The 13,324-nt window shown below is 40.0% G+C and overlaps 1 protein-coding gene across 6 annotated transcripts in view; it reads right to left on the bottom strand.

Moving 5' to 3' along the window:
* Positions 1–10,826, bottom strand: part of NEDD1 (NEDD1 gamma-tubulin ring complex targeting factor) — a 47,264-nt gene extending 36,438 nt beyond the window's left edge. For 2 of the 6 annotated variants that reach the window (XM_025438975.2, XM_049094246.1), the window contains exons 1-3: positions 10,676–10,764; positions 3,443–3,559; positions 63–203 (exon numbers count right to left, since the gene is read on the bottom strand). In XM_025438975.2, coding sequence (XP_025294760.1) covers positions 63–203; positions 3,443–3,523 — 222 coding nt within the window. In that variant the 5' untranslated portion in view covers positions 3,524–3,559; positions 10,676–10,764. Of the gene's footprint in view, positions 1–62; positions 204–3,442; positions 3,560–6,217; positions 6,313–8,151; positions 8,296–10,426; positions 10,549–10,675 lie in introns of those variants that run through there. The other 4 variants (XM_035699227.2, XM_025438974.3, XM_025438972.3 and 1 more) reach the window with 4 other exon arrangements.
* Between the last annotated feature and the right edge of the window lie 2,498 nt (positions 10,827–13,324).

Below are 13,324 nucleotides of genomic sequence, written 5' to 3'. Positions count from 1 at the left end.
CTTATGTAAGGTAATCCAAAATCTACCTTATCAATTCTGATTTGAATAAATACATACTGTACCTGGTTACTGCCGTGACCAAAAGGAGTACTAGATAAATTAGTGGTTACACTGTGCAAAATAATTTCGCCACTGAGAGATCCAGAAGCAATGTAGCAATCATTCCAATTATATGTGACACAAGTTACTTCATCTTTATGATCCTGAAAGAAATGAAAGTAAGTACACTGCCACATAACCTTCACACCTTACATTTATTTACATGTTTGTAAATTTCATTTATTGTAAAATATTATGTATTTGTAAATCTAATATCTGCTTTAACATTTTCCTCAAATAACCTTAAAAAAAATTACTCAAATGAGTAGGAAACTATTTGTTCAACACCAAGCCTTCTCAGGGAACAGAGACTTGGTGTTATCATCGTAATAATGATCAGGTACTCTGAAACAAGAGACAAAAAGGAAAGGTAATTTTCTAGACGGCATTACGTCTACCTTCCACTGACAAGTAACCTTTACTGCAAGTTAACTATTAGGAGAGTCCCTGGCCTCCAGGGTATCACTGTTCAATGAGGAAGACTAGGAAGACCGGACATTTAAATTAACATGAAATTGGCAGAAGGAATGCTAGATGAGTAGGGGAGGGGAAGTGTCCTAGGAAAGAGGCATCACGGTGACCTGAGTTGACAGAAGAAGCAGTGGGGAAGACATAAAACTTGAGTTCAACCTTAAAAGAAAAAATGAGTGATAAGTAGGGGAAGAGGAAAGAAACTAGACACGCAAAACCAGAGAGAGAGGAAAAAAAAAGCCCCAAAGCCAGAACAAGCAAGGCATGACTTAGAGATAAGGTAGCTGTTTCCACTTTCTGAATACCTACTGATTCTGGGAACATTAGGAATTCTTATTAGTCCTCAGAAGAATCTTGAGAGGCAAGGTCACTTTTCTCTTTTTATGGATTAGTTAACTACTTGAGGCACAGAAAGGCTAAGAAATCTGTGCAAGCTCACATCACTACTAAGAAGCAGATCTAGGATTCAATTCCAGGCCAAACTCCAAAGCCTATTTCCCTCTCAGGGTACTAGGCTGTCTCCCAATACAAAGGGGAATTCACTTTGAGGAAACAAAACCGGTTTTAAACAAACTGTATTTTCCAACATCAAACTAGAGATACCTAGCAGGAGCATAGAAAAGTGATCAGGGCTAGGAGTATAGTTTTTAACAGTCTGTTGTTTTATCTTTTCTTTTTTTTTTCTTAAAGATTTTATTTATTTATTCATGAGAGACCCACAAGGAGAGGCAGAGACACAGGCAGAGAAAGAAGTAGGCTCCCTGCGGAGAACCACATGGAGAACCCCATGCGGGACTTGATCCCAGGACCTTGGGATCATGCCCTGAGCCGAAGGCAGGTGTTCAACCACTTAGCCACCCAGGTGCCCCTCTGCTGTTGTATAAACAAACTAACTTGTGTATCTAATAATTAGATTAATGTAGTATCAAAAACAGTAGCTATAATATTCCCCTTGTAATCATAATTTTTTATGATTACTAGTATGTCTGGAGGTATCTTTACACTTTATTCCCTTCCTAAGTCAATGAAATAACTGCTATCCTGAGGAAAAAAAACGTCTGATGAGAAGAAAAAAAAAAGACAGTGGACATTTAGTGCATTGTTCCCATTTGGAAAATTAAGAACACGGGGTCCAATACAATTTGTATGACTTTATAAAGAGGCAAGCATCGTCCTTATTTTGACTGTGGAAAAATAAGTCATCCAGTAAATATGCAATAAGCACCTACCAAGTGCCAGAAACTGTTCCCAGGAAGAGGACCGCAGAGAAGAGACCCAAAGGTGAAAGATTAGATTTCCTACTATCACAATCAGTCAATCAAATACTTACTAACTGAATGAATAAAGAAATGAAGTACTCTAGGAGTTGCAACCAGTAAGAAAGAAGATAAAACGATCTGGAGTAACTGGGAAAACTGAGGATGGAAAAATAAGAGAATTTTGCCATGCCGTAAAAGTACAGGGGTAAGTGATGCTCCTAAAGTGAGAACATGCGACAAAAGTGGCCACAGACTTCTAATCTCTTCTCAATTTCTGTATTCTCTGTTCATAGTAGGTATACCCCTCTAAATAGCTTTAATTTTCATAATTTAAAAGCTTAAACATGGATAATATCTGAGTTTGCATCTCATCTTTGTCATTACTAGTTGTTTTACATAGAACAAGTTTTTTAACATCCCTGAACCAGAGTTCCTCCACAGGTATAACGAGTTCCTCCACAGGTATATTCTGCTTTGCAGAATTCTTGTGGCACACAGAATAAACATATGTTAAGCACAGTGGCTGGTATACCAAAGAACTCAATAAAAGCTAACTATTCTCATTATTGGCAACTCTTCAATTTTCCTTAAGACTCTTCAAAGTTTAGCTAATATCTGAAATAATGAACTTCCAAAGGTAAGAGTTTAAACAGCAATTACAGGATTACACTTCTGTTTAACTAAAAGAAATTCTCTTTTATATACAATTTCCCTAGTAAGAATTAACTCCACGACATTTGACATTAACAAAATGATAATGATGTCTAGTATTTGCTTCAAACTAATCTAAGGGTGAGATTATATAATAATCTGATTAGAGAGTAGATAAGAGCACATATAAAATAATCTTGGTCATGAGCTAATCATCAAAGTCAGACAATGAATATGTGTACGTAGGTATATATATCAATGTTTAGAATTTTTCATATTAAAATTTTTTTAAAAAGACCTATGAAAATGAAAAATAAACTTAAAGATCAGTGTCCAAATATTAAATATACATAATAGTAGAAGCAGAATTCCAAAAAGATCATAATGCAGAAGCTTTCATGTGATGACTATTTTTATTTTCTAAAACTGTAAAAACGCTAAGTATTTAAAGAAACACTAATTGTAAATAGTAAATTATTTTAGAAAATATTTCATGACCAAAATGAAAACATATACACACAAAAATAACAGAAATAGCAGCAACCAAATACATTAGAGAACTAAGAAGTCAATGCCCAACTTTGATTAGTAGGTCTATTACATCCATCCCAAAACCACTCTCATTATTTTCAAAGAGATTTCAAAAAAAGATCTCTGATGACAATTCACACTTAAGAAAAAATTAAGGAAGTGATTAACTCAAAAAGAATGGAACTAAGTGAAAAAATTAGGGAAAAGTTTTAAACACAAACAATATGCATTAGTGACATACATGGAGGCAAAAATAGACCAAAAAAAAAAAAATTCTGACTAAATAGCATCTTTATTTTCCCTAACAAATCTCACTTCAATTCTGAAACATCTTATTTTTATCATAAAAGCTCAAAATTAAAAGTCTGGTAACTAAACATCCTCAGATACTTTTTTACTTATAAGGATTTAAGAAAAAACAAGTTGCTTACCTTAAGAGATCGATGAACTCTTTTTGATTTTAAATCCCAAATATTAACAGTGTGATTTAGGCCTCCACTTACCAAATACATAGATGTAGAATTTAAACTGACACATGTCTGTTTTTGCTATTAGAGAAAGAAAAAAAAGTTTTAATTTAATAGAGCTCAGAGCTGACTTTCCAGTCCCATTCAACACTTAGTAAGCACTTTATATGTTGAATTAAATGCTATAAACATGATAAGACTTAGATTCACCTCTCATCATTTTCTACATGCATCTAACAGCTTAAAAGGAGTTCAAAAAGGCTTCAAGGAACTCAACCAGAATGGTGTTCTCCTCCAGAGAACAGAGGGGACAGAGGAAGCTTAGGAACACCAGCCAGTCTTGGCCTCCCGTCATGGCTTACTTGCCCTTACTATTGCCCCTTAATAAAACCTACTCTTGCACTTTCACAGAATATCTTTAATTAGAATCAACCCATAGCTCAGAAAACACTAAATGCAGAAGAGACATTATAAAGGATGTCTAAACCTCTTCTCTCATAGATGGGGAACGTTCATAAAACGCACAAAATAATTTGCCCAAAGTCTCACAACAAAGTCTCCCCAAAAGGAGTCCAGGTCTCAAACATCAGGTCATCCGAACCTGACTCGACACTCTTCCTCACATCTGTAAAGGCATCATCCACTCAGTTTCTCAAGATAAAAATCCAGAATCATCCTTGATTTCTTTTCTCCCTCCCTGCCATCTACCATAAGTTCTTTCAACTCCAAGCCTAACATAAACATCAGAGGGGATCCCCTTTATCTACCACTGCTACCAGCACACTAATCCAAACCCTACAGAACCACGATTAACAGCAGCCTCCTAACTGGTTGTCCCATTTCCAACCCTACTCCCCTACATTCAATGCTTCACATGTAGGATGACCTTTACAAAAGGCAAATCAGATCATGACTCTCTCATTTAAAATTTTTTGATGGCTTCCAATCATCCCTAGAATAAACTGCAAACTCCTTAACCTGCCTTTCAAATCTCTTCCTACCTGGTCTCTCCCCATTTTCCTCCTCACACTCTAATTTTCCAGCCTCACTGACCTTCTTCCATTCCTTAAATGTATCAGCCCTGTATTTGCCTCAAGGCTTCCACACAAATATTCTTGCCTGGAAACCTAAAGTCCCTGAACTCTGGCTAATGACTTCTTCTGGCCGACAGACAGCAACTTCAATGCCACCCCTTCAGGAGACCTCCCTTGGCCACCTAATGTTGCCCCGCTCAGTATCTTCTTTCAGTTCTCTGTGTAACACCTTACTCACTATCTGGGTATTCTGTTTAGTAGTTCACTCTCTACCACCAGAATGTCAGCTTCGTTAGAGCAAAGACCATATTGATACTCAATAAATATTTATGGAATAAATGGCTAAAAATACAGAGGTTTTCAAGTTTTTCTTACAATGAGTATCTGTGAGTGTGACTAAGATGCTGTACCTGCTCTTGAAGAGCACGGTTTGCCTTTTATCAACCAGAGATGCTCTCTTCCTCAGTTTTACGTAACTGAGGCAGTAGGTCTCAAATTCCTTATCTACCCATAGCAGACATTCTCCGCTCCAGCCTCCAGCATATCTGGGCTAGAACTGATGCTTGCATCAATCCCACCTACCTTCAGGAAAGGATGGATAGAAATCAAAAGTCCTTTTTATTTTTTTTTATTTTTTTTTTTATAAATTTTTATTTATTTATGATAGTCACACACAGATAGAGAGAGAGAGGCAGAGACACAGGCAGAGGGAGAGGGAGAAGCAGGCTCCATGCACCGGGAGCCCGACGTGGGATTCGATCCCGGGTCTCCAGGATCGCACCCTGGGCCAAAGGCAGGCGCCAAACCGCTGCGCCACCCAGGGATCCCCTCAAAAGTCCTTTTTAAATTAGATGAGAGGTCATATTTCATTGTCCTTCTGTGTTCCAAGTGAGCTACCTTACCTATTCCAGTGTATAAAATTATGACAATTCATAATGCTTTAGGGCCTGCTATGAAAACTTTGAACCTTAAATTGAGAAAAAGCTAACAACTACTTGTACCTTTTTAGTTAAACCTTATTCTTAAAAAAAAAAAAAAAGAAAGAAAAATAAAAAGAAAATTAGCTTCCAAGGAATATATGTGACTGAAAATGGGGCCACTATCATTATCCCAAATCAGAGGGATTAACGTGTAAAAACTAAAGGATGAGAAAACAGTATGCAGGGAGAACTTCATACAAATGCTCTGGGACCAAAGCTCAGTTTGACAAAGCCACCTGTTCCAGGAGAGCTTGGGGAGACTCAGGCACGCCCCTCAGTAACCAGAAGGACAGAAGCTAAAGCAGAAGTTACCATCACCCAGGGGTCTTAGCTGATGGTCCTGTAAGGACAGGGCTACATCATTAGGACTCTTAAGGTCAAATAAACCTGGTGACCTAGGTAGGACTTGGGCTTTAAGAAGGCAGCAATACCAGGGAATCTTAATTTCCCACAGAGAGATGGAGAAAGCAAGTGACAAGAAGACAGAATCTAAGTCCTTAATTGCTCCCCTAGGATCCACTATTATTTTACCTAAAGATGTTTTAGTACTCATCTCCTCAAACCTTATTTAAATGTTACTGTATTTTTTTGAGTTTAGGTTAAGAATAATACTTTTAAACACCTTTATATTTAGCTGCAAGCATTATAAGAAGCAGTTACCATCCAAGTAGAACTAAGATTTAATTTTAAAAGTTGTTTTGTTTTGTTTTTTTTAAATCACTTACCCCTTCGCCAAGCTCGAAAAGTAGAAAAGGTTTATTTTTGTAATGTGAAACAACAATCTTGTCACCACTGGAAGATGCTGTCACTAGAAAGTTATCTAAATGAAGAGTTATGGAGCATCAAACAATCCATGAGCATCTCTAGCACTAGACTATTATTGCAAGAATTGTGATGATAAAAGCACTGCACTAACCTAAGAAGACAAAGAAATGAATATAGCTTATATATCAGCTTTCACAAATGGCTCAGGTTACTAATTACTAAGAGTAATTCTCTTTACTACTACCGCAGGGAAGACCTATCCTCTCCGGCTTTGCTATTACTTGAAAGCTATTTTACCCAAGTGAAATACTACTCCATTTTCAAAGAATAGGCCAGAAGGTCTAATTTTATCCTTAAAGAATGAGATCATGATAAAAGCAACATCAGCAAATATCAATCAGCCTTTTCATCTATAAACACTGCTCAAGATAGTTATTTATTAACACAGTACTTGGTACCAATTTAAGTTAGGAAACAAATAAAAAATTAGACCAGTTTCCAAAAATCATACCACACTACCTCACAATCACATCAGTTTTGTTGATAGACCATTAAGTGGTTTATCAGCAAATGCCAACTCTAATAAAACTCCTTGGAATAAAAATAAACCCAAACTAATAAATCTTATCAAGAACTGCTTTTCTCTTATACAGTAACAGGGAAATTAAGCTCTACACATAATAAAAACCTAATAATAGACAGAAGCAACCTCACATATCCGTCACTCTCTTTAAAACATTTTCCCCCCACTACCCATCTGAAGAGTCCTTCAAAAATGCACTCCCTTCACCAGTTTGATTAATAGAGCACCAAAGTAATTTACTTTGCTACTTTAATACAAAATCAAGGAATGATAAAGAGGTATATTTAATTCAGTAAGAAAATTAATCATTTTTATTGCAAATTTGCAAGAATAATTAGGTTGGGTGTGAAAACTTGTTTTTTGTTCATAAATCAGTCATATTTTAAAGCTTTGATACTTTTACTTTCATCAGGAAACAATATTAATTTGATATTTATAAGGTCAGGCGTATGTTAAAAATTTGTCGTTTAAGAAACAGTCTGTATGTTTAAGTTATACAAAAGAATGATAATTTCTAGCATACCAAGTTTATATAACATTTTCATAGCATTTTGTTTACAGCAGTGGTTCTACTGAGGGCGATTGGCTTCTGGTGGGTAAAGGCCAGGAAGGTTTCTAAACATCCTAAAATGCACACAGCAATCCTCATAACAAAGAATCATCTAGCCCAAAATGCCAATAGTGCAAAGTTGAGAAATTCTGATTTCTAAGCTTCTTTCACTCGTTTATTTTATCCACATTTAGAAGCTTACTAAGACAGGGAGGGTGGAAATCAGAAACACAAAAAGCTTGGAAAATTAAATCTAGACAATTTCTGTTTCAGAAATCATACTTTTCATCATACACAGAAAGAGAAATACAGAATACATGAGTAAGATGAGAATGTTGCACAACTTTATTTTTTATCTCCTCCCCCAACTTCGCTTCTGCCTTTGAGTTCTGTCTTTAATTTTAATACAGACCAGATCCATAAATAGCCAAATGTAGATACGAAAACTCATTCCAAAATCTTTCAGAAGTTTTCTCACCATTACCTACCTTATGCCATTAGGGTTCAATGATGAACTGTTGATAACAAAACTAATTATATGGTCTGTATCTAGTTATAATAGTTATACATATATAAAATATATATATTTTTAGGATGCACCTATAATAAACAATAAAGTGAAACCTCTATTTCACTTTATCTATCTAGCTTTCATAGCTATGCAAAATGTATTTTTTATTAGGCACATGTAAAAGTTTCATTGATACCAGTTATTTAACCTAACAAAAAGTGGTTATTAAATTAAAAAAAAAAAAGGATACTATTGCTGCTCCAACACATTGAGCTGATTCCATGTGGTGATGTGTGTGGGCTGAATTTATCCACCAATGTCAGAGATGAAGCATCCCATATTTTAATATCATCTCCAGATGAAGCAAATCTGAGGTTTTCCTGCATGACTGCACCTACAAATAGTTCAAAACAATATATTTTAAAAAAAGTAATCAAGGACAGGCCAAAATGAAGGATCTAATCTAAATCAAGAGGCTCTACTGGTTCACTTTTGTTCCAGAAGGGATGCTCACCACAGAGTAGCTGGAATGATCCTTCTAAAATCACATTCTCTCATTTGACCCTCCCAATGGCTCTCCACAGCAATTATAGCTAAATCCAACTTCCTTGGCATGCCTAACATGACCTGGCTCCGGTGAAACTGTCCTACTCCTCTTCCCCAGGGCCACCAGACTCACAGGCCTTCTTGCCTTAGTCTCTCCATCTGCTGCCCCCTCTGCCTGGAATGTCCTTTCCCCAGATTTCCTCTGGTCATCTCCTTCACCTCACTTCAGTCTCAGCTCAAATGTCTCCTCAGAAAAGCCTTCCCTGACCGCCATGGCTAACACAGCCCATACCAGTTACCCTTTATGCAGTTTCATTCTTTTTTTTTCATGGCATCTTCTGTTATTTGCAACTCTTATTTGTTCTCCTAACAATGTCTGCCTCTCCTGACTTGAACAAAACAAAGATCCTGAAAATGGATTTTGTCTTTGTTTACGATCAGTCTTGAAATGTTCCTGGCACACAAGTAATCAAATAACTGTTGGCTAGAAAACTTCTTATGTCTTTTAAAAATGTATGATAAACTGTAACATCCCTGCGGGTCAGAATCCAATGACTCCAGTTTTTCCCAAAAACTCCAAAATTAGCAAATATAGCCAAAAGAGATGTCACTAAGTCCCTATACCAATATTTGTTCTACAATGCCCTCATGCATATTATTTGTTCACAGTAAATAATTCAAATACACAAGAACAGCAAGTAGAAGCAATGCCAGACCAGTCAGTAAAAAATGCTTGGGACGCCTGGGTGGCTCAGGTCTTGATCCCGGAGTCCTGGGATCAAGTCTCACATTGGGGTCCCCAAGGGGGGCCTGCTTCTCCTTCTGCCTAGGTCTCTGCCTCTCTCTCTCTCTCTCTCTCTCTCTCTGTGTGTGTGTGTGTGTGTGTCTCCCATGAATAAATAAAATCTTAAAAAAAAAATTGCTCAAAAATATACGGAAAAAAGGAAGGGAACAGGGCCTAGAACTATATACCCTCCACACCTTCCTGGTGTGGAGTGTTAAGACTACAACACAATACTAGTGATGTCACAGAGTCCCAAGTCACCAACAAAGCATCACATTTATGTCCAGTTTATCTTATTTCAGAGGCCAAGTTAAAAGGTGTAATAAATTATGGGGCCCACTTGATTCTCAAGAGACAAAAAAGAATTTTTTTTAATGTGCTTATGAAAAGACTAAAACTTTTGTTAACCAGGACAGTCACGTATGGGGTTCATTATGCTTCACGCATCTGCTAAGTTCAATGTTTCCAAACGCCGACAGTCATCTGTTGAAATGCAGACCGGCCGTGTTTGGATTTGGGGCCTCGACACGTGGTAACGTGCGGCTGGTTCCCTGCTCAAGGTGCAAGTGCATGCTGCCAAGGGGGTCTCTTAAACCCAGTACACACAACTTGGGGAAAAAATGTCTTCACTACAATCGTACACCCTCCTGCTGAGCCGTGTGGTGTAAGCGCGGAAAGGTGACATTTAAGTGAAGGCTGAGAAAAAGTGGGTTCACAGGATCGGCCCCCAAGTCAGGGGCCAGGGGCCGCGGCAGTCACTGGATGTCCGCTCCCTTCTCTTCGAGTGGACGGGGGGGGGCACCTGCCCCACCTGCGCCTTCGGGGAGCCGAGCACCTCCTAACGGAGACGCACTGATTACATCAGCGTCTCCAACAAGGTCCCATCAAAGTGAGCGGTCAGGACGCGAGGCGGCAGGCGACAGCCCACCCGAATTTAGGGGCAGCGCCTACAGGGCGGAAACCCACAATCCACCACAGCCCTTCGCTGCAACAGAAGTTCTTCAACTTTCCTCCGCCCGAAGTGCACTTTCCTCGCAGGAGAACTGCTCAGCCGGGGTTACCTTCTGAGGTGCATGCGAGCCCGAGGTGCATGCGAGCTACAAGGGGGAGGCGGCCGGCGGAGAGGCGGCCAACTTTCCGGGGGACAGCACCCCACTCCCGTCACCGCTCGCCCCCCCCCCGCGACCCCGCCCACCTCTCAGGGCCGAGCCGGGGACCGTGGCCCACCGAGGTGCGCGCCCCCGGCCCGCGGCTCCCGGGCACTTCCGCGCCAACCCCGCGGCCCCGGCCCCTGCCCGACAACTGTCCGGAGCACCGGACGGGCCGGGGCGCGCGGGGCCTGGGGGCCTCCGACCCTTCCCCGGGGTGGCCGGAAGGCTGGCGGGGTTCGCGAGCGAGCAAGGACGCGGCGGGCGGCAGCGCGCGGAGCCCCCCGGAACCTCACCTCTCCACCGCGGCACCCCGGGGGCCACGGCGCGGCCCGCTCCGGCGCTGGGCTTCCGGCTCCCGCCCGGACGGTTAAACTTGGGCGGCCGGAAGTCCCGCCCGCGAGTGGCGTCAGGGGGAAGGGCTGCTCGGGGCGGGGCGGGGGTCGCGGTCCCCGCGGGCGGTGGGAACGGCCTCCCGGCGGCTCCCCCCGCCCCAGCCTCGGTGGTGGTGTGCATTTGTTCGCCGCCCTCCCGCCGAGCCCCCGGCGCTAGGCGGGACTGGGCGCGGCGACGGGTTAGCCTGGGAGGCGGTGCGCGGCTTACCCCGCCGGCCCTGGCCTCGGGGAGCTTACGCTCGCTCGCTACGAGGCCGACTTAGAGAGTCAAGACCCGAAGAGCGGGACTGCCCGTTGCTTCAAAGGAAAGCTAACCCGGGAAGAAAAATAGATGAAAGGGAAATGAGCACGGATATGGGTTTAGGAAAGATTTCATCGCAGAGGAAACCATGGAGAGCAGATAATACCCCGTGCAATTTACAAACCAGAGGGCAGGCTCGGAAAAGCGAAAAAAAATACCCAAATGTGTAAGTGCCCGAGGTATCTGACTTCAAAACCCATGGTCTTGCTTCCTGATCATTGATCTTTCTTAAAAATGCTGCAGGGTCAGGAACATCAAACACCACCTGGTTGGGAAGGCTTTTGAAAGGGAGGTTTCCCAGAGTGGAAAAGAGAAGAGCTGAACTGAGTCTTAAATACCAAGGCCTTTTCTTTTTCTTTTTTCTTTTTTTTTTTTTTTTTTTTTTTGTAGCTCTGATAACTTTTGCTGAGAATACGGACAGTAGGGCATTTCTTCTGCAAACAGGATTATTCTTTCATCACAAGTGTGGGGAAGGAGTAGGAGTGGGTTTCTGAACTAGGTACATAAGCCCCAGTTATTTGTACCCATGTTGCAAATAAACCCAAAAACTCTGAGTGCCGTTTCTTCAGATCAGAAGTTGCAATCCTAACCAAGTTGTAAAGATTGGTGGGGAGCCTCAAAAGGAGAAAGATAGCAAGCAGCAACTGCCTTAAGTGTATAGTTTACGGTTCTTGAGTTTATTAAACCCAATTTTGACAGGAATAGGAGCCAAAAAAAGTTGGAAAATGAGGAAATAGGGTAAGGGAATAAGGGCAGGGAGAATTGGGGCAAATGAGAAAGAAAGGACAATTAACTAAATCTCTGAAAAGTTAGAGCCAGAAAGAAAATTGAAACTAGAATTTATGTGAAACGAAATATAAAAATATATGTCATATAATACGCGTTATATACTCTGATATAACAAATGTATACAATAGATGTTGAATGCATACTTTACTAAACATATGTATGCATGTATAGATATAATGTGTATATGTATACTATATATACATGTATATGTCATCCTTCTAAAATACTATTATATGTCCCCCACTTTACATATGAAGAAACAGAAGTTAAGTAACTTGCCTAAGGTCACACAGTTAAATGATATGGACAGGAATTAAACCCAGAAGCATAAGTCTACAAAGACTGCTATTCAGTCCTTTTGCTATCTAGTCAAGAGCTAAAACAGAGCATAAAGAGCCAAATGTTAACCTCCACTGCCCCTCGTTGCTGGTGCCACAGCCTCATCAAAACTTATATGGTCTTTAGACAATTCTGTCATTCCTGTTCCTACCCTTGTGTCTATGTGCATACTTTCCTCAGATCTATAAAATATAAGTAATAGAAGCCAAATGATGGAAACCTCACTAATATGAATTATATAAACATATATACCTTTCCAAAAGTAGACATCATAACAAGAAATATTTCCAGAGACAATGAGGGATATTTCATAACAATAAAACTGTCAGTAAAACCAGAAGCAACATAAATTATAAACATATATGTGACTACAGAATCTCAAAGTATGTGAAGAATAAATACCAACAATTAAACAGGGAAAAGGCATATCCAGAATCATTGTTGGAGACTTTAACAGAATTCTCTCAGTAATTGATAGACTATCCAAATAAGAAAAACAATAAGTATAGATGTGGAAGATCTGAAAACTATTAACTACTCTGTATGAAAGGAAGGAAGAAGAAAGCTCTAAAGTCAATGATCTATGATTATCTTAGGGAACCTGGAAAAGAGGAGCAAATTACATGACGTAAAGATTAGAGTGGAAAACAATGAAAGTGAAAACAAATGAACAGTAGAAAAAAGTCAATAAAATCAGAAGGTGGATCTTTGTAATTATTAATAAAATTGATAAATCTCTACCTAGACTTATCAAGAAGGAAGAGAAAACGTAAGTTACCAATATGAGAGGTGAAAGACTGTCAATACAAAACCAAAAGATACTTCAAAAGATAGTAAGGGGGATCCCTGGGTGGCGCAGCGGTTTGGCGCCTGCCTTTGGCCCAGGGCGCGATCCTGGAGACCCGGGATCGAATCCCACACCGGGCTCCCGGTGCATGGAGCCTGCTTCTCCCTCTGCCTGTGTCTCTGCCTCTCTCTCTCTGTGACTATCATGAATAAATAAATAAAATCTTTAAAAAAAAAAAAAAAAAAAAAAAAAAAAGATAGTAAGGGAATAATATGAACAACTTTATAACAATAAATTTGGTGACTTTAAATAAAATGGACAAATATTTTGGAAG

The sequence above is a fragment of the Canis lupus genome, chromosome 15 (assembly GCF_003254725.2).
Source record: "Canis lupus dingo isolate Sandy chromosome 15, ASM325472v2, whole genome shotgun sequence".
NCBI lineage: Eukaryota > Metazoa > Chordata > Mammalia > Carnivora > Canidae > Canis > Canis lupus.
This window is presented reverse-complemented; position numbering and strand designations above follow the sequence as displayed.